The sequence below is a fragment of the Lepisma saccharinum genome, chromosome 1 (assembly GCF_977018435.1).
Source record: "Lepisma saccharinum chromosome 1, izLepSacc3.1, whole genome shotgun sequence".
Classification (NCBI taxonomy): Eukaryota; Metazoa; Arthropoda; class Insecta; order Zygentoma; family Lepismatidae; genus Lepisma; species Lepisma saccharinum.
In genome coordinates this window covers 206,875,556-206,898,540 of record NC_139229.1, presented here as the reverse complement: position 1 = coordinate 206,898,540, position 22,985 = coordinate 206,875,556, and the positions used below count along the sequence as shown (strand labels likewise).

General features: G+C 39.5%; 1 protein-coding gene across 2 annotated transcripts in view; it reads right to left on the bottom strand.

Moving 5' to 3' along the window:
* The window catches only part of LOC145978461 (uncharacterized), a 63,281-nt gene extending 42,016 nt beyond the window's left edge, over nucleotides 1-21,265 (bottom strand). For both annotated transcript variants that reach the window (XM_083111111.1, XM_083111112.1), the window contains exons 1-2: nucleotides 21,067-21,265; nucleotides 9,097-9,248 (exon numbers count right to left, since the gene is read on the bottom strand). In XM_083111111.1, coding sequence (XP_082967237.1) covers nucleotides 9,097-9,248; nucleotides 21,067-21,174 — 260 coding nt within the window. In that variant the 5' untranslated portion in view covers nucleotides 21,175-21,265. The remainder of the gene's footprint in view (nucleotides 1-9,096; nucleotides 9,249-21,066) is intronic.
* Nucleotides 21,266-22,985: the final 1,720 nt, after the last annotated feature.

The window sequence follows — 22,985 nt, the reverse complement described above, 5'->3', positions numbered from 1 at the left end:
GGCTCGGAAATGTCAGGCTTCAGAAGTTAACTCATCCAAATTAAATGTGCTCTCTCTAAATTTAAATCATAGTTCACAAATAATTTGATTAAAAGTTTTAAAAGTATCTGTTTTATTTAATAGTGTATTAATTGGTGCATTTTTCTCCAGCATAGTGACCACACTACAGGGGGGAGGCAGGAACACCCCCCCTATTCTCGTTCGACAATTTCTCTCTCTCTCTCTCTTATCTGCCCCCAGTAAAACGACAAAAATAAATAAATGAATGAATGCTCTTTTATCCAAAATATGCATTTTTGTGTCGTATGTAACGGAATAATAAATATGATTGCCCCGGGAAAATATGATTTACTCCTCCATCTTTACTATTGCGCCGTCACTAGCTACAACGTATTTTGATTTCTATTGTTCCCACATATTTATTTTAATTTTAGTATTGTGAATCATATTCCACCGTGTTACCTCACGTAGCCACCCCCCCCCCCCCCCCCACACACACGTACGATATCAGTTGTAAGTTTTAGACTAAGCTTGACAAATGTCCCCTCATATCTTTGTATTCTTGAGCCATTTAAAAAAAATCATTTCGCCCCTTCTTCTGGACTATTTCATAGCAATGTCATGCCTCCCCCAAATCATATCATATCCGTCCCCCCGAAATCATATCATTCGCACCCTCAAATCATATCGTAATGCATACAAAGTATTTAATTACGACAGTGTGTCTACCGAAAGTAACTTTTTTCCTTAGCCTTACTGAAGTGAACACTATACTTGATCTGCACCTCCTCCCTAAACAGGGGTGCCGATCACTCAAGACCGCCCCTGAAATCGTTCATCATAATCCCCCCAAAATAGTTTGGATGAATACGTAAATTTATGTCTATTTGAATGAAATAGCATTGGTTAAATGTAGTAAAAAAAATAGGTAAATATGCATATATATTGCGTTTGTGAGTGTGTTTAACATAAATTGTTATACAACTTAAGATGAAGATAGAAAATTCAACCTTGGCAAACCAAATAACATGCTCCAGTCGTATGACCGATTCAATTATTGTTTCACGAGACATTACATAACCCTAGCTAGAAATTCTTCAGCCCAGGGCGATAATATAATACGGCGATGAATATCGAGAATATCGGTTATGTCTTGTACTGCAGGTATGGTATAAAACTTCACATTCACCTTATTAAGGTACCAAACACGCATTCTCGCAAGACATTATTGCGAGCGAAGCGAGGGGAAAAAATTACATCCATTTCTTTGCAGGCTTTCAGGAATATTAATTTAATGGGGTGTCAATACTTCCTTAGGATCCCGAAATATTTAGTATTTTCCAGCTTCTCTTTCGGCACTTTCGGGGTTGATAATGTGTGGATAACATATTGCTAAATACAATCTCCAAAATTTAATGTTCGAACTCTCTCTCCACTACAGAAATTCCTTGACAATCTAAGATTTAACATTTAATCAAGAGCTTCAAATCTCACACCTTAAATTTAATACTCAATCCTATCACCAAAATTCCCATGCCAATTTTAACTTACTGTTGATATTAAAGAGTGGATATTGCCTCCTCCAAAACATTACTTCTCAGTCTCCACACCAGAATTTCTGCAACAGTCTAAGACAATAATAATGCACAAGAATTGGATACCCCTCAATTTAATGCTCAATCCCCCTCTAACTAAAATTCCCCCTATAATCAAAGACCTAGAGTTGTATACTGCCCCCCCCCCAAACGTTTAATTCAGAATGCCCCCCAAAACCCACGTCCCAATGAAGGCCTAATATGTAAGAGTTGGATATTTCTCCCACCCCCCTTTCGATAATACCCTTAAACACTTCCTCTTCTTCAGCTAATGGATTGATTATGGTGCATTTAAGGCGTATAATTTTTACAAAATTTTAGAAAAATATATAAATGTTGAGTTTTATATTATTTAAAGGTAAAAAATCCCCCCCTAAAAATCTCGATGGCGCAACCTGCGCCATGAGATGAGGAAAGGCCAAGAAGGCCGAGAGCAGTAGTGACTGAGGAAATTGTTGATAGTGTCAATGACCTGATCCTTGCAGACAGGAGGATTGGTCTGCAATGCATAGCAGACAAACTAGGCATCAATTTAGTGCGGGTGCATTACATTGTGCATGAAGAATTGAAGATGAAAATTTTTCTGCCAAGAGGGCGTTCAAACTCTATCACAAGCGGAAAAGAAGGGTCGTTTTTAACGTAGTGCAGCCAGTCTTATTGAACGAATAGTGACAGTGGATGAAACTGCATTACATGTATCATCCTGAGACAAAATATCAATCCATGCAGTGGTGCCATAGTGTATGACAACGGCATAAAAAATGTTGCCGACAGAAATCTGCAGGAAAAGTAATGGGTGTGGAATTTTGGGATTGTGAGCAGGAGCGTATCCAGAAATAAAATTTGGGGGTCCAGCTAGGGGTGTCCATTCCCCAATGTATGTCATAAGCCCAATAAAGTTTTAAATTAAGACAGTGTTATAACAGTGATATATTAATAATGCTTAGTAATAATAATAATTACTAGACACGCGCACTGACAAATGGGCCTCCCCGATGGCGTAGTGGTAGCGTCGTCGCCTTGTAATCAAGGGGTCCCGGGTTCGATACTCGGTGGAGGCACATAGTGGTTCGGATCCCACTTTAAACCGTAGGTCCAGTCCCTATTAGCCTTACTCACACACATTGAACGCTGGTGCCAAGACTGGAATCTGAAAATAAATCCAGAGAAATCTGTTTTTATGAGGTTTACCCTCAAATCCAATTTTACAGCACCATCCTATAGATTATGCAACAAAATCATCCCGTTCGTACAACAGCACAAAGATCTTGGAGTCATTTTCGACAGCAAACTCACTTTCAGCCACCAAATAGATTACATAACTTCGAGAGCCATGAAAACCCTTGGGCTAATTTACAGATTTACAGATATCACACATGTTTCTGCCCTCAAAACATACTTTACATCGTGCGTCGTACCTATTCTTGAATATGGTTCCTGTATTTGGTCAATGGCCTGCGATAGCAATATAAAGAGAACAAACAAAGTGGTAAATTTCTTTATCAGAATAGTCAAACATAGATGCCCAGCCCTTGCAAACTTTTCCAAACATGAAATTCTATCCACTTCAAATTCACGATCCGTCCCTTCGCCGTCAAGTTTCAGATCTAACTTTTCTTTTCAAAATCATGAATGGACAACTTTTCACTAACGAACTCTTGCCACATCTTCACATCCGGATCCCACGTACCAACAGCAAATACAACAACTTCTTTTATACAAAAACCTCAAGGCTATCCCTAGAACAAAGGTCATTTCTCTATAGGCTACAAACAAGGTACAATACACTCATTGATCCTCCAGGCTTCCATCTATCTAAGCAGGCTTTCAGAAATGCGTGCATCAAGCAGCTGAAGAGAAATTAATATTTGTTATACCCTTGATATTGTTTTATTATTATTGTTTAATTTTTATTATTTTTATTGTATTATTCTTGTTACATATGTGTGCGTGCTTCTCATTTGTTAATTTCTATTTTTCTCGCTGTTGATATCCTGATTTAAAATGGATTCTTTCTGTATTCAGGATTTCTCAAATAAAAAAAATTAAAAAAAAATAAAGTGGACTTAAGATACCAATTCAAATTCAATTCAAACACACTGACAAATAATGTTTTTATTGCCTTGTATATAATGCAATATATTTAGCTATTTCTATAGTATTTCACCACTGCATGTATTATTCTGAACAAAAAATATTTACTGTACCAAAACAGTTTCTGACGGTGGATTTCGACATGGCTGAAGATAGGGCTACATTTACCCGACCGTATGATTGGTAGAGTGCGCACACATTCCTTTTGGATATTGTTGATTTATTCATGATTGCACACCATTAAATCTGCCACTCATATCATAACATAACCTTGACTCATGAATTTTTTTATGTCAAGACCAAGTTTGTGACATTGTTCAAAAAGAACTGACTTTCAGCTGACATATCACTACCCAGTGTGATACACAGGGATGCTCCCCCAAGGCCAGTGACGCATCCCTCCAAAATCATGTCATACGCCCCCCTCCAAATCATATCATGTGTCCATCCCAAATGATATAATTCGCACCCTCAAACTATTATATCGTAATCCCTACAAAGTAATTAATTACGATAGGGTAACTACCGAAAGTAACTTTTTCTTAGCTTTTTCTTCCAAATGATGCACCTGCTTTAAATTAAGCAGTATACCAACACTAAGCATTATAGTTTAAGAAGTGGTGTTATTAATGAATATCGAGAATATCGCTTTAAGTCTTGTGATGCAGCTATAGTATAAAACTTTATATTCACCTCAGTAAAGCGCCAAACACACATTCTTGCAAAACATCCTTGTGAACGAAGGGAACAAGAAAATTTTTTCATCCATTTCTTTGCAGGCTTTCAAGAATATTAATTTAATGGTGCGTCAATACTTTCTTAGGATCCTCAGATATTTAGTCATTTCCAGCTTCTCTTTTGGCACGTTCGGGGTCGAAAACGTGTGGATACCATATCGCTAAATACAGTCTCCAAAATTTAATGTTCGAACTCCCTCTCCACTACAGAAATCTCTTGACAATCTAAGATTTAACACTTTATCAAGAGCTTCATATCTCTCCATTCATATTTAATACTCAATTCTACCACCAAAATTTCCATGCCATAATCTAACACCTAGAGTTGGATACTGCCACTCCAGAACCTATGTGTCAATTAAGGTGAAATATGTAAAAGTTTGATATTTCTCCCCCCCCCCCCCTTTTCGATAATGCCCTTAAACACTTTCTTTCCTTTATCTAATTGATTAAATATGGTGTATTTAAGGTGTAAAAGTTTTACATATATTTTGGAAAAATATATTAATGTTGAATATTACATTACTTGAAGGGAAAAATTCCCCCAAACAATCTCGATGACGCAGCCTGCGCCATAATCCCCCCCTGTGGGCCCCCCTGGTGATACATAAGAACTTTTAGTGGATATTATTTTCAGAATACACAAACCATACACACAGAGAGAATTGTTCTGTATCTGCTACATCATGTGTCTCATCGGGAAGAATTATGAATCAACCATAGTATTTTCAAAATTTTGGGGGGGGGGGGGTCCGGACCCCCTGGATACGGCCTTGATTTTCAAGGAATAATAATCAGCTAATATCTGGAAAATACCCCCACCTTGGATGCTGAAAGTTATGTGGTCCTGTTGGATAAATTACATTCCCCTTGGAAGGAAAAGAGGCGGGGGAAACTGTCAAAAGGCATCCTCCTCCTCCTCCTCTTTGCCACAAGTCAGGCATCACAATGCAGAAACTTCGTGATTTAAGGTATGAACTTATTGACCATCCCCCTTATATCCCGATCTGGCCCCCTCAGATTATTATATTTTCCCCAAACTCAAAATGTACTTCGAAGGTACTGAATTGAGGAGACACAGTGACGTCATTTCATCGGCCGAGGCATGGGTCGCAGACCAAGATATAAGCTATTGCCATAGATTAGAGTTACTGCAGGAACGTTGTTCCAACTGCGTCAACCTGAAAGGGAACTATGGTGAATAAAATGGAATTAATTTGCCACTGGCGCCATTATTTCTTTCCGAGGCCCGCGATGGGACTCTATTCACTGAAAATGTGTCACTCAGTGAAAAGCCGATTGACCCCCAAAAGGTTGTTTCCACACGTATGTGGTGTTTACTTTTAATGTTAGTGGACCCGAATCACGATATTATTAATCATAATTTTAACGATGTCATTTCTTTTCGATGTAAACAGAAAATAGACTTACAATTTTTCATGAAGAAGGACCTGTTTCTAAAATATTCAGCGCTGGAAGTGTGTTTCTGTTGGAAGAGGAGGGGGGAGGGAGAAGGTACGCGTAAGGGGATACAAATTTTCATAAAACACCCCCCGGGCTTTGGAGTGTTTAGCAATTGTAAGAAAAATCAGCTGCCTTGTCACAGTATAGCTAAAAATCGAGAATAACCTGAGCACATAGCAGGTGTGGACAATGTGGAAAATTTATCTGTTATTATTTGAATAAGTATGAAAAGGCTTGGGGCCTCTTTAAAAATATTTTGTGAGAAGTTACATTTTAAATATCACACGTAAAACTAATATTAGAAGTAAAGTTTATGAATTACCAGGCTTGGTTGTTTTTTGCCATGCAATAAGAGATCGACTGGCTGAGCAACTGAATCTTCCTACTACAGTAGATTCATAGCTGTGGACAATTTTCACTCTATAAATTCACGACAAACCGTGTAGCTATACAAGTATGAGGTGAGGGATTTTCTTTCATGTCGATGGCCTGCGGTACTTTGGAGGTGTCCCTTCATGTCAAGTTCCCCGGGTCCCTCTGTTTGAACCAGAACGCCCGTCCTTATTGTCGCAGACATCGTATTATGATATGTTACTGGGAACTCGTCGAACAACAACAATAATGAAAAAACACAGAGTCGTGAAGTTATTTGTGGTACTAGTTGACTCGTACAATGTAGCTAACTCTGTTGATCGGTATTCTAAATGGCTGTGTCTAAAAGGTACAAAGTACAGACTTGAAATGTGGTCTTGACGGAAGTGACGTCACCTAGTGCAGTTCGAAAGCGTCAAATACACAAGCAATGGAGACCACAGCTCGTAGCACGGATCGTTGCAGACTTGATCACGTGCTTTCTGCACTCGTTGTTCATTTGTTTGAAATCACGGAGGTAGAAAGCCAGCAACCAGGTTAAATATACGTTACAGGCCAGCAAGTTGTTGTGGTTGAAGTTCTAACGTGTGGAAATGTATGTATTAGAACATTTAAATATGATATGTGATATCTGTAGTGAAAAACAAGTGTTTAAAAGGCGGGGAAAACACCGTGTCCTCAGTTTTATCTACTGGTCTTATTTTGCGCTGCAGTCAAAGTGCAATTCGAAAGACTTTCACCGCACTGCAAGACCATTCTCGGAGGATGCTCGCTTCAAGTACGATCTTGCACCTTTCGGACACGGCCAATGTTCACCGACAAGAATAGAAAAAAGACCGGGGTATTTCTATTCAGTGTGTTCACCTCAAACAATTTCGAGTTCAAATTGTGTCAATGTTGATCCACGTCTGTTTGCAAATCGATTTTTAAGGGACATTTTTATGTTGAATTTCTGGGATTTTATAATATTTCAGGAGCACAAAGAGAACATTGGGTCGGCCGCTACGCCACTGACTGAAACCAACTAAGAATTAGCTAGAATTAAATGTTTGGGCAACATCTTTATACCCTCCACTGGTCTGAAATCCCGGCAAAGCTAACGATTTGGAAAGTTGCCACATTCTTCCCTGATGACAGATCCTTCATTACTTCTTCCGTTCCGTATACAATTAAGATTATACTTTTTTTCTAGGCGCTGCATCCAAGAACTAAGCTCGCTTGTTCAATTCTATTCGTTCTTATTTGTCATTCGTAAGATATCGTTAGGAGCAATTGTGCAAAATGTCCAAATTGCTATAAAGAGAGTTACCGTGCTTTCGTTACGCTAGAGTTCTCGCTCTAACAATTTCCTGGCCTCCGTTTGTGTAACAGGCGCTGATGTAACTGCGCCTCGCTAACAAGCTATAGATAGACCCTCTTTCTTAAAAGAGGCGGAAAACAGTCCGAAATACACAGTCTTATGCAGCACTTGCTCGTGCCTGTAAAACTCAGTTTTCGTCATGACCAGAAATTTCGTAAGAGATTTTTTTTAGTAGTCGTTGTTATATTATCCTTCTGTTGTTATTTGCTTTAAAAAATGTGGATCAGAATTGGGGTTATAACCTCTACCGAGCCCGCCTGTGCACGCACTGGCATCGTGGAGGAATACAGAAAACAGATAACTGGATTTGCCGGACCCTGTTGCTGAGTGATTAGCACATCGCGCTGCGACGCCAAGGGTCCCGGGTTCTAATCCCGCTCGGGCATGGTTGTTTGTGAATGTCCATTCATCAATTTCATCATTTCATCACTCATCCCCATCTTCGCAAATTAGCCAAGAGGCACAAAACGCGAAGTAAAATAAAATAAATCAAATCAAGAGATAACTGGATTTCCATTTTATATTAGCAAGCGGACACTTTTTACTCGTAGACTGTTTGCTCCTATTTTAAAAAGAAAAATATGTGAAAGTCCACCACAGACACGATACTTATGATATCTCATAAATATATCTTTAAGTTCCTACGTATTACAAATACAGTTGTTTTATTATTAAAAATTTATTTTATTTGGAATTGGTTAAAATTGTTTCCTTTCTCTCCTTAAATTACGATAATATCTCTACTCCTTACTTTACAAAAATGAGTATTGTAAAAATCTGAGGGACGAAACTTCTCATATGTTCTTGCAGGCAAATGAGGCTCTGGCAACCAGGCACAGCTAGTTTAATCTTCTGCGTTGTATGTGTTTTACTTCTTTTTTTTTTTTTTTACTATTTTGTAATAAGTCTTCTTTATGCACATAAGGCTAATCAGGACTGAACCTACAGTTTAAAGTGGGATCCGAACCGCTATATGTGCCTCTACTGGGAATGGAACCCGAGAACGTGCCTTGTCCATTTGTGTGCAGAGTGCCATTTTACAGCTTTCATTTTAAACAATATCGTAATTATTTTCGTTAATCTATGCGTTGTAATTTGTTCTTGATGATTTCATCTTCATAAAGGTTTTTCAATCCACTGACTTAAAATAGTTCTGTTTTTGCTAAAGGCCTTATGACCTTGTCCGTTCTGGAGATCTAATAAAAGCTTACTTGGGGTTAAAGGCACCAGAGCGTGGTACCGATCACACAAATGGCCGCGATCGTGTATGTGTGGACTTCCACACACACCCCATATACTTCCATAGCATGTTGCAACTTCGCCCTTTACATCACTTTAAATGTATTTAGAAAAGAAGTTCGTGTATGAAGAAGTAAAATTTTGACTCCACAATAAAAGTGATGCAATTTTGCCAATGGTGAGGGACATACGCTGTGTACAAATTGTAAGAAAAAGAAATTGATTATTACAGTACCTCATTACAGACAGACTGAAGTTGTTGCCGGCTCTGATGATGGCATCTTGTGCTGCCTTATGCGAGAGGTTGCTAGTTGGTTCCCCATTTAGTTTCATCAAAATGTCACAGGCTCGTAAACCAGCTTGTTCCGCAAGACTACCCTTAATCACCTGAAAAGTAAATTCCATTATATAGATTTAAATTACGTACACTTGTGCAAAATTAATAGTTAATATAACATAACCATAACCCACAGCGCTACAGCCCTTGGAGGGCCTTGGCTTACCTACCGACTGCACTATTCCTCCGTCACCTGTTATAGCGTGGAGGTCTTAGTATACGGGTGACGGGTGATCAGCCCGACGAACCCCCAGGCGTTTTTGTAGGTCTTCTCGACCGGGTTACGCTCACTCACTCGGAGCTTCCCAATTTCCTCACGATGGTGGGTTGCCACCGGCCCTATACGTAGGCCGAATAAATTCCGACCAGAGCCGGATTCGAACCTACGCCGTCCCGCAACGAACGATCTCAAGACGAGTGAACGCCTTAACCCGCTCTTTTTTTTTTTTTTTTTTTTTTTTTTAGATATGAAAGGAAAGCCCCCTAAGCGGAAGCTTCCCCCATCACATTCACTCATATCATTTCATTCACATTTCTATTTCAGGACTTTTTCAGGACAGACAATCACAAATACCCATGCCTTACCCGGGACTCGAACCCGGAACCCCTGGCGTTGTAGCGCGCTCTGCTAACCACTTCGCCACGGAGGTCGACACCCGCTCGACTACGGAGGAGGACAATAGTTAATATTGTTCTGTCAATTTATCACAGTTCGGGAAGTTGTTAATAAAGTGTAACGCGTTACTCTGCTTTGGAAAGAGGCACATAACAAAAATATTAGATATTTTAAATTTGATTAAAATATTCTGAAAAGTGTAACTAACAATTTGAGTTTGAAAGTAATACGTAACTCTAGATTTTGTTATCTCACAACCTCCACACATACATACATTCCAAATTCTGACAAATTATATCTGTTTAGAATTCCTTTCAGTTATAGCATTCAAGTGAATCTTCGTGTGGTTTGCTTTCACTGTTGTTTACATCAGTAGCTCTCAACCTCTGTGAGCCTGCGGCCAAGGAAATTCCCATCCCGACAATTTTACTCGAAAACAGCTTTCTGATTTTTTTTAAAACTTTATGTGTTAATTAATACGTACCCTTGAAATTTAATAGTGATAAATAAATTATGACATAATCATTCGATGAAGTCTAGGTTTGTTGACAAATATAAAATTTGGTTTAAATCAGTTGGCAAGGGTTGGATCTAATGGAATATTCTAGTTTACTCTAGTCAATATCATTAAATTAATTTGGTAAGTGCTGGTTTTCATTGTCATGTTCCATTTCGGACACACAAAAATTCCAATTAATCAGAATATTTTTATTGCAATATACAGTAAAACCTCGTTAATCCGGACACCGATAAGCCGGACTTCGCTTAATCCGGACAGGCAAATGAAAAAAACAAACAGAATGCAAGGTTTTAAATGTGGCTAGAAGTCAACAAGAGAACTTCCGAAGGAAAAGGCAGTCAACCACTGATGAAATTCTGTTTCCCGCAGACTTTGTACTGTACTGTATAGTGTATTTAGGCCTATGCCCTTTAAATACACCATAATAAACGTGTCTTGTTGCTATAAACGGAGTTTTAATGCACTTTCTACTGTTCTTTTAGGTTATTTCAGTTAATCCGGACTTTCGTTAAACCGGTCAACTTATCCCCCATTAGTACGGATTAACGAGGTTTTACTGTATTTGTTCATGAATATTGCTGCACAAACTAAATTGATGGTCATGCCCATGCAGTCAACCTCCAAGTTTGGAGGCGGGAAGCGGGAATCAACCCCCCCCCCACACCCGTTAGATCTTTGATCGCTTACCGCTACTATCGAGAAAGCATTTCCTGTTATTGCAATCGAAGTCGAACCCGAAAGATAGGTCATCTATCCAGCTGGTTGCCAGCTTGGACTGCAAGGCGCCCAGCTCTAACTCGATAAAGACCCAACCGTTAAAATTAAAATTTGGAGGCCTCACGGATGACGGTCTAATCTCAGCGGCTTTGATTTCTCGCCAGAATTGGCGAGAAAGGATTTTCTCTCATCGCTGGTGAACCTCGAGTAAAAGGACATCTTTCCAGATGGTTGCAAGCTTGGGCTGTAAGTCGCAACCTTCAGGACAACCTACCGCGACCCGGTGTAATTGACTCCAGGGTCCGGTACGGGAACTCGGCACAGCGGTTGAGAAACAGTGGTCTATGTGTGATAGTATCTTGGTATTGAAGTATATTTTATATCACAGATATCTGTAGACAACACCAAAAGCAAACTATATGACGCTCTAGAATAATTCTAAACAGAGAGTTTTCAGAATTTAGAATATCGTACCATATTTTCGAAAGGCGAGAAATGTTCAAAATAAATCTTTACTGTAACAAGTTACAGGGCCCAGTCAACCTTAATAAGTTTCTTTTCTTTTCATATCTAAATTGTTTATGTTCTTGTCGTAGGGGGTTTAGATAAACTGATGCTGTTTATCCATCTCTAAATTTGATAAAATTTAGTTCGATTGATTAGCATTTCTTAGCCTGTATAATGGTTACAATTAATTGAACTGATATACTCAGCATTCAAGCTGTAGCAGGCCTTTAAGGCGACTGACAATTTATTCATGTTATTATATGTTTGTATTGCTTAGCAACGTTATGAAGCTACGGTAATCAAGTCGGTAAGGTGTCTGATGACAACGCGGGAGACCAGGGTTCGATTCCCGGGATTTTATTTACAGTAATGTCCCTGCATGGGTCGGCTTTATGCCTTTGCAAACTTTCAGCCTTTTATTGTTAACGTTCTATTCAGCTTGTGCTGTATAAATTATATACATATTGTAGTTCATAAATTATGTACATCTTGTATGAATTTAAGAACTTTCGCCTGTAACCTAGGTGTGAAATCGTTAAGTTGTTATGAGCCGACACGAAATCTGTTGTTAGCTTTAGAAATCTTTAGGAGTCTTTGAAATCGTACATCTATTTTAATTATTACAGTTGACAGTCAACAGTTACGAGATGTGAGCAGTTACAAAGCTCAAAACGCGTTATGGCATCACATGAAGTTCAATATACCTTACATCGGGACACAACCTCTGTTTTGAGCACGGTTAGAAAATTTTCTGAGGATCACATGTACCCAGGGTCAGCAGACACACAGCACGCGTACTTATTATATGATTGGTTTATTGATTGATTTGCTTTATTTTACTTCGCTTTTTGTGCCACTTTTGGCTAATTTGCGAAGATGGGGATGAGCGATGATGTGATGAAATTGATAAATGGACACTCACAAACATCCATGCCCAGGCCAGGATTTGAACCCGGGCCCCTGGCGTCGTAGCGCGATGTTCTTACCACTCCGCCACGGGGGGCGGCGTATTTACGAGAGTCACTATTTATATTTTGAGCTTTGGCAACACTGATTGAAGTTAGGCGCGATTTGACGTTTGCACGGAATCGTCTGGCATTATTGACCATAACGTACTTCAAATGTTTTGTCAATAGCTTCATTTGTGTTGTTTATGTTGCCTTGGAGATTGCACGACAACAATGAAATGGAATTAACTCGTGAACATTTTCGTGCGATAATTTTTTACGATTTTCGACGTGGATTATGAAGACAAGAAGAGTGCATCGATCAACTTACTTCCACATTTGGCGATGAAGCACCATCCTTTGCCACTGTGAAACGCTGGTATAACGAATTTAATCGTGGCCGCCATTCGCTCACCGACGAGATTCGCGAAGGTCGTCCAAAATCAGTTGTTGTTCAAGAAAACATTGATGCTGTGCAAAACCTAATACTGCAAGATCGTCATGTTACATAGTGTGAGATTGAGGCAACCATAGGCATTAGTTCCACCAGCATATATAAAATATTACATGATCATTTAGCTGTGAGAAAGGTATGTTCTCGTTGGATCCCACACAATTTGACAAAAAACTCAAAAAGACGCTCGCGTCAATTGGTGCAAACAAATGCTCAATAAATACAATCGTGGTGCTTCAAAAGACGTATATAAGATTGTAACAGGTGACGAATCATGGATATATGCATATGAGCCGGAACGTAAACAGCAGTCGACTGTATGGGTGTTTCAAGATGAACCCAATCCAACAAAAGTTGTTCGCGCTCGAAGCACATCGAAACAAATGGTCGCCTGTTTTTTCGGGAAAACTGGTCATGTGGCAATTGTGCCTTTAGAGGAACGTAGAACGGTCAACTCTGAATGGTACACAACAATTTGTTTGCCAGAGGTCTTCGGTCAAATACGGAAAACAAACAAACGCCGTCGGATCATTCTTCATCAAGACAATGCCAGCTGTCACACATCTCGTCTAACAACCGACTTTATGAACAGTCAAAAAATCGAATTGATGTGTCATCCGCCGTACAGTCCTGATTTGGCACCCAATGACTTCTTCTTATTCTTGTCAAGAATAAATTGCGTGGACAACGATTTTCGTCGGTGGAAGACGCCGTTGATGCGTTCAAAAACCATATTATGGAGGTGTCTCAAGAAGATTGGAAAAACTGCTTTGACAAATGGTTCGAACGAATGCAAAAGTGTATGGACCATAAAGGAGAATACTTCGAAAAACAATAAAGCAGTTTTCAATGCCAAATTCCTGCTTTTTCATTGTTAGGCTCAAAATATAAATAGTGACCCTCGTATTATTTGTTGACCAATTCACAAATAGTATGAAAACATTCCCTGGTTGTTCCAAACCAGAGTCATATTCTAAAGAAATGTTATCCTCCCCGATGGCGTGATGGTAACGTCATCGCCTTGTAATCAATGGGTACCGGATTCGATCCCCAGTGGAGGCATATAGTGGTTCGAATCCCACTTTAAACTGTAGGTTCAGTCCCGATTAGCCTTTCTGTACATAAAGTGGACTTTCAACTGAACTCAAATCCAAAGAAATGTTGCCGGCAATATAATGGTTAACTCTGTCGCCTTATAATCAATGTGTCCCGGGTTCGATTCTCATTGGAAGGCACATATACAGTGAGTGGTTCGGATCCTACTATAAACTGTAAGTCGAATCCAAGTTAGCCTAGCGGAATATGTACTGAACTGAACACACGCATATATTGTTCAGAACGTGAGGAAAACAACACTTATCTAGATTTCGGTCGATCGTGCCCCGATTTGTTTTCGAAAACAAATGAAAATACTTCTTCTAATAAAATGGCAAAATCGCTTCGTTTCAGATTGCGCGTTTTCGGAAAACAACTTGGAGAAAGGAGGTCAGTTCGGGCTATTCCACAACCCGTTCTGCCTTGCTCACAGATTAGAGCCGTGCCGCTTGGTTCTTTCGTCACAAGAAGAGGTAAAGATATCTTGTTCTCTCCTCCGACTGGCAAAAGGCCAGCGCTGGCCAGACCCTGGCCTTCCTGTCACTGTACTTGAGAAGTTTTCGCTGCGCCAGCGCCGTCAGTTGGTTTACGTTCCTGCTGAAACTGAAATGGTAACTTCTTATTACTGTCCGCCATTTGAAACAGCAGAATCACGATTTATCAAAGATCTTTCAGACGATCAAGAATGATTGTATGTTGCGTACACACTGCAGGCTAAAGAGGCACTGGTACCTAGACCAACAGGCAGGATAATGCTATGGGGGATAGGGGATCCGCGTATCGTGTGTTTTTTTTCCCCATATTTTGAGTATGAGTTTGAATTGTTGTTTTAAGTCCACTTTATGCACAGACTAATTGGGACTGGACCTACAGTTTATAGTGGGATCCGAAGCACTGTGCAAAGTGCCTCCACCGGGTATCGAACCCGCAAACCCTTGATTACAAGGCCACGACTTTACCAGTATGCTATCGGGGAAGCCCCGGCTTTTTCCACGTGTATGCTGAATGCCATGGTTGTTCTCATTAGTTAATTTCCATAATATTCGTTATAGGGAAGATTGTTCTTTTCATTTGCAGACTCAGTTTCATTTTTGTTCGGGGAGCTTTGTTCCTGTATTAAAAGAATGGTTCAAGTGGCCGAAGTGGTTACGCACCCATTATAATTTTTAACTAATCAGTCAATCAATGATTGAAAATGTGCCTTGTTTGCCCTCCCTTGGAAAAATACCATCCTTGCCCCTCCCTGGAAAAAATCCTGTGGACGTCCATGAAAATTACCATGTCTTACCAGGATATCACACGTTATCCACTATGCTACGGAGATCGGGGAAACCCCTGTTTTGTCCATGTGTATGTTGAATGCCATGTGGCAATTTCCGTGTTTTTTCTCAATAAGTTAATTTCCATAATATTCGGGTGTACTTAAGTCACAAACTGCAATTTTCTGATGCTTTCATTTAAGTCACACTGAATCCATTAAATAGAATGTTAAGTATAACTTTATATTGGGCGTACGTAAGGATTCGAAACAGTGATGATCCAACATGTATATGTCTGCTGTAAAATTGCATTTCTTACTTAAGTGTCTTTTTCGCGAACAGCCTAGATTAGTGTAACTGCAATACTACCGTACTTCATGGATATTAATTTGAACTAGTCCGAGATATCGAAAGGGCATATTTGTATTGTTACGCACACGGCAGGCAGACTGTTTCAGTGATTCACGCTGCAATATACTGAATTTAGGGATGGTCAGTCTCGTTTGGAGTTGTAAATGTCTGTCTCGATTTACAGGCATCCATCTCGTTCTCGAAGGGCAAGTATCAGTCTCGTGTCGAGTCTCGAAATAGACAATAGGTATAAACAACATATGCCATTGTAACGGGTCTTCCTACAAACTTCAATAGCCTATAGAGGTCATTAACGAGGCAAACAACTTTTCTTCATAATATCATTTTTTGCCGCCTTTAATAGTTTAGAACCTACGAGCACCCGAAAAAACGGAATTCTATCTAAGCAACCACGTAGTACTGTCACACAATTGCCAGTAATGGACTGACTTTATAATGACTACAAGCAAATAGGCCTATAAGACTTCACTACAAATAATCATGTAGATATTCGCTCGGTATCAGGCCCGCACCAATTTTTTTTAGGGGGAAGAAGGTTGCAAATCCGAAAATGTGGAAAAAGAAGATCCGAAATTATGTTGGAGCATTAGATGTGACCACCATCGCTATCGTGGTTACTGTCAGTAGTCGATAATAAAGTGTTTAGTTATCAAGAAGTGGCAGAAAAGTGACGCAAAATAATCAAATACAAGTTAAGGCCTCCCCGTTGGTGCAGTGGCAGCGTCGCCGCCTTGTAATAAAGGGTTCGATACTCGGTGGAGACACGTAGTGGTTCGGATCCCACTTCAAACTGTAGGTCCAGTCCCGATTAGTCTTACTGTCCATAAAGTGGACTTAAAACACCAACTCAATCAATCAATCAACAAATACAAGTTAACCTTCAAGTAAGTTTGCCTTAGCCTTCAAGCTTCTGACTGCCTTGCTCTTGCGCTGCGTAAAGATGGTCCGTGAAAAGCCTAGGGCTGTACTGTACACCGTAATAGACACCGATGGGAAAATCCCGCCCAACTCCACGAAAATTCGAAGTAACGAGTAAGGTGAAGGTAAAGTTTCCCGTGCACATAGCAGCGTGCCGAGAAGGCACATTTCGGGAATGTGGGGGTAGGGTCCCACGCATTCTCGATCGCGGCCATTTTGGAGGTGATATGATCAGCACCACGCTCCGGCCGCCTTTAAGCGCCCCCTCAGGGTCGCCCCCCCCCAGGTACCCATTTTTTTTAGGCTGGGTGAGCCCCAGACCCGATTTTATGGCATCACCACCTTCAGCATTATTAATAGGGTATCAAGGGAAATATTGATATACCGGTAGGTACTTCAAGTTTTACTGACCAAATAATGATCATAAGATTTCAAGTCTCAAACTACATTTCTTTAGAAAACGTCGTTTTCTTCTTGTTCGGAGACCTCCCCGATGGAGCAGTGGTAGCGTCGTTTCCTTGTAATCAAGGGGTTCGGGTTCGATACCCGGTGGAGGCACATAGTGGTTCGGATCCCAGTTTAAACTGTAGGTCCAGTCCCGATTAGCCTTACTCTGTATAAAGTTGACTTAAAACAGCAACTCAATCGATCAATCATATCTTCTTGTTTGGTATTTGCATCCCATTATGTGTATATATTGTTATTTAATTCAACATACATTAGTATAGGCAGACATGTATCTATTGTTTCGGGACGTGTTCTGACAAGTGTGTCTCGCACGTAATAATAATAATAATACTGCACATTTTAGCAAAATTTTTATTCTATTAATATAATTATTAATAGTATTGCTATTCATCATTACATGAAAAGTAAAAAGATCGTGTAAAATAGAACAGCATGTACTCATTATCAATCTTATGTCTAGTTAAGACAACTAAAATTTGTGTATAAAACAGCTGTTCTAGGAAGGGAAATAACGTCAAAATAAATTAAAATGCACTTTTAAGATAGCAAGAAGGTTGTTATTTCCAACTGTTCAAATTGAAGTCTAGAATTATTATTTTATACATATTATTGTTGTAGACACTGTCAATAGTAAACTGAATCATTCCAATTGGATCCTATTTTCTTGCAAGTAAAGCGAAAATAAATAATATTATACTAGAAACAACATTCTAGTATCGTATTTGCCTCGTATTTACTTCTAAAAGACCGATTTTCGTTTTATATTAAAATAAACTTATTTAATATTAGTACTTTGCTACCGTTTCTGGGGTGCAAACCCCCTGAACCTCCTATTAAATACGTTGTCCTTGTTGACTATAGCATATTCTACCCATGATTATTCTTTCATAATCCCTACATGTCTCCGTGCGCGTCCGGAATGGAATCAAGTAGGGGCACGCCCATTCTGAATGATGAATGTCAACCTACAATTATATAATTGTGAAAAGTGGAAACATAACAAAACAAACTATTTCTGTTACGTACTTCCTGTATCGCAATTTGCCGGGACCTGCTGCATAACTGACCGCCGCGCGGCCGACGCTCTCGCGGTAAACGACTGGAATAACCTCCCTGTATATATATATCTCAAACATAATGTCGTCTTTTAATCAAGACATTCGCTTTTTCGATCCCCGACGGAGGCACCTTGGATTCCGCTTTAAACTGTGGGTCTGTTCACGATTATCCTATCTGATCATAGAGTGGACCAGTGGCGTAACAAAATCTCCAAGAGCCCACCCGCAAGAAACAAATTTGGGTCCCTCATGTAGAACTAAAAATTGAAATTCCTTCCTAAAAATTTAAGTAATTAAATTACACAAGTCGAACCTGTGCCTATGAATTAACATAGATTTAGAGTTTATATCCCTTTTGCCATTTATGTATTCAAGAGATGAAAAATAACTAAATGCCCTCCTGTTTACAGAAAGTGCGCTCCTCGTCAGTTTTTCTGCACAGCGAATGACAATCAATATTCCCCTTCAGATTCAACATTGAGAATACCGTCCGCTAACTTCGACCAGATCATACTACTCCAGAAATAAGTCTTTATAAGTTTCAATTTTGAGAAAGATCGCTCTGCTGTAGCAACAGTTACAGGTAGAGTGAGTAATACTCTTCTTTACAGAAACAGAAGGCGGAGAACGGATCAGGAACACCGGAAGCTAGTGTAGAGTTATCAACAGGAAGACACTTTTCCAAAACACTTATGGAAGGTGTTGAGGTAATTTCAGATTGAAGCTTATTCTTGAAACTTAGAACTGAGTCAGGAAATTCGGAGGACAAATCATCGTACTCGTTACAGAAGCCAATCGCTACACTATGAAGTTTTTCATCTGGAGGTGCAGGACTCCATGCCCTCCAATCTGTTTTTAAGTTGAGAGATAACTATGTCCAAGCAAACATTACATATTGGTGGTACTTATCTTTCATCCACACAGTTAATCGCAAAGAAGTGTTACGTGTCGAACTCCTTTATTTTCAAATTTTGTTTCAACTCCCCGTGTTTAACCTAATGATTTAGTTGACGACAATACTTTCTGAAAATTCTGCCTCATTAGGATAAAGAATTTGAAATACTTTTAAGGCGGTTCGAAGTTTTTTTCCAATCCACATTTTCTTACTGCATAACTTAAGGTACCAAATCTACAGTACTGTTTCATGAAGCACTATCTGGATAATAAATTGAAACTTTTCTAGTGCTTTTCAATAATAAAATGTACCATTTTTCATCGCTTTTCTTTAAAGGTCCTAATATTATTGCTGACAGTGCCTTCATATCATAACATCGACATAATCATAATATATAATGATGTGATTGACTGAAAAAAAAACGCTTGGTTGGACAACATTTCTCAAGCGTATCTGAAAACATGGTTGCCATATTTGGACTTTGATTTTAAAAAGTGGTAAGGTATAATTTTCCTAAGGTTTCGTAAAACTGTCATACAGTGATTTCACTTGCAACATCATTCAAAACTATATTTAAATTATGGGTTGCACAGTAAACGTATTTTTCGGTTTCCTGTTTTCTCGCAATTCTCGTTTAAGTTCCCGAACATACGAGCTTCATCGCCGTAACTCTGGCCTCAGAATTTACTAACGACAACCCATTTTCTTCTAACGCGTTAACGACTTATTTTTCCAATCAAGATGCGCGTTGGTCTTTGTATCATTACTCTCTAGATTAAAATCGGAGGTAAAAGAGAAAAGACAAAACAACTGCTGTAAAAATGTCCAAGTACATTATCGAGAAATGAGAAATACGAGAATAATTAGTACTTTTTTTCGGACCCCCTTAGACTTCGGGCCCGCCGCATTGCGCCCGAAGTGGACTTAAAACAAATTTTGGAAATACAGATTTAAAACGGATAGAATAAATCTCCTTGCTAAAGATTCTACCACTGTGCCCTGTGCTCATCAGAACTGAAACTTAAATATCCAATATATGAAGCTCTTCTGAAGAAAATATAAATGCCACCAAGAGCTTTAGTATACTATTCAAATGTGCCTCCCCGACGATGCAGTGGTAGCGTCGTCGCCTTGTAATCAAGGGGACCCAGGTTCGATACCCGGTGGAGATGGAGACATATAGTGGTTCGGATTCCACTTTAAACTGTAGGTCCAGTCTCGATTAGCCTTTCTGTGCATAAAGTGGACTTAAAACAACAACTCGTTCATTCATACTATTCAAATGGAAAATGACTATCCCATCTGAATTCACAGATAAGTCAGGTTATTTTATAGATATTTCAAAATCCTTTCCTTTAAAAGTCGTAGAATGTTAAATGTTATGTTTTTTTTTTGTTGTTTTTTTTATAATATCATGTTTCTTTGTGTTTCTACTGCTGTCTGAAGTTAATGGCTCCTCTAAAGAAACTTTACACAATTGTATGAAATCCCGCTTCCGACAATCCTGACTGAGGTCTTTTCGTGGTTTGCCCTCAGTCGCTCCAGCCGAATGCTGGGGTAGTACCTTTAACGAACACCATGGGCTCTTCCCAACTCCTTCTTCCTTTATCTCTCTGTCGCTGTTAAACTGAAGAAACGTACAAGCAAAAGCGACTTTAATCAATTCAAACAAACGCGCAACGTTGGTATGGGAGCATACTTCTTTCTTTGATCTTCAATATTAAGAAACAGGATCGAATAGTTGACCCATACTACCTAGATCTATCATGCTGCTACATTTTTAAAAAGATGGAAAGGGGGTGACAATAACAACGCCTAAGACAGTGACTATGTTCTAGTTGCATGCTTTCTCTATTTCTAATTTGATGCAACAGGCATCTCCTTTTTTCTATAAGACAAAGGTAGAATGGCATCACGAGATATGACACATTTACATCGACACAGGAAGAAGCAAATAACAAAACAATTCCATAGAAATTGTGCCAAACAGGGACTAAATTAAGCAAACAAGAAATAGAACAAGGGGACAGGGGACAATGTACCCGCTGAATGGTTAAGGGAAGCCTGAATTCTCTCCCTCCGGTCATCCGGAAGCCCCACGGCTGGTTATCGAACTTGGATAGTTTGATCTCCACAATATCTGACGCCATCTTCGCCTCCTGTTTTTTCTTCCGGGTAAAATTGCCGTCGCTGGCTGCGAGATCCTTCACATATCCACACACATGCTCAAATGAGAAGCCTCGGGGGCGCTGCCGTAGCCTGTTCAAATATAGGTCCTACTTATTGTTGCCCGGGGACGGCCGGATTGATTTAGGCGTAGCGAACTGGTCGGTGCCTTCAGCGAGTAGCGGAATTTCGGCCAGCGCGGAAGGAATGAGCGGGCGTTGGCGCAACACGGAAGGAATCCAAATAGCAATCGGTGGTCGAACGGGCCGCGTTGCTGAACCCGATTAAATTCTTTAGCATTGTTCCCTGGTGAAAGTAGAGGACTGAGAGAATGACATGTCGCTTTGGGAAGAAAGATCGCCCACATATTTGTTGTCTTTTGAACAAGTCGAGATGCCCATCCCAGTAAGGGAAATTGACCTCTGGAAGGAAGGGGATTCATATTAGGCCTCAGCCGATATATCGGTATCGGTATCGATCGGTATAGGAAAGTATCATTTGCAGATACCGACCGATACTTTTTCGGCATTTTGGTCTTTGACAGGCTCCGGAAAAATGCCTCTCGACCCTCTAGCGGAGTGTAATTATCCTGGAAATTATGCAAAATTAGAACTTTCTCTTTATTTTGCACCAAAACATTTGTATGGAATATTTAATTTTATGATGACATAACATGTAACTTAATATTCTAATGTATTTCTTGTATATAAACTAAATGTGTACGTGTGTCAGTGTGTGATCAAATACAAGATGGGGCAGAGACATTGCGAAGTCTCGTCTCGATACATCCCTAGTTTCGATTGAATGGATCCCAGGAATTCGTTGTCTGTTTTAAAGAAGTGAGAATTTTACACTTAATTGCATGTCCTGAAATGAATACCATGGAATGCAGTTGAAAGGTGTGAAATACCACAGGGCGAAATCATTGAAAATAGGTGGGAGGAGAAGATCTTAATCATATATACATTCCGACCCCCCGTTGCGGAGTGGTTATCACATCGCGATACGACGCCAGGGGTCCAGGGTTTGTCAGTGTTCATTCATCAATTTCATCATATCATCACTCATCCCCATCTTCGCAAATTAGCCAAAAGTGGCACAACAAGCCAGGTAAAATAAAGCAAATCAATCAATCATATATATTGTATACAGGGTGTCGCAAAACAACTTCGACAATGCTTGGGTGCTGGTAGATATCATAAAAACAATTAACTTTTCCTCATAAACTTTACCTCAAACGTGCTTAGTTTCTGCACTATAAGCACTTAAAATTTAACCTGTATTTATGCGACCCAACACAGCAAACGACCGCTCTGACATAACTTCCATAGGCGCGGCAGGGTTGCCACTAGCGTCACTTGGCAGTCTTACCTGAACAAGATACAAAACAATAATGTTACTTGCGATGTTGTAAGAAGTATTTACGGTACCTACAAACTGACCAAGACAAAGGATTTCCAATAAATGCGGAGTGTTCATTCTAAAAAATCTCCATCGTGTTTCGACTGTCATGCAATATTAATAATCGCAAGAGAGGTGTACGACAGATGATGAAATCGACGAACGAACAAATGCAAACATAATAAGCTTCCAGCCTCGTTTCGAACACGCAGACTGTAACAATTTATTTGTAAATTATAGCTTGGCATGTAGCGTAATTTCTAATCGAGTCCCTCACATAATACGGAATCAAGCCCCTTACAGAAAACAAAATAATGTTAAGGGCTCTTGCAATAAAATGACAAACAAAGTTTAAACACATTAATTCAGAATAAAACTAAGAAAGGAGTAAACT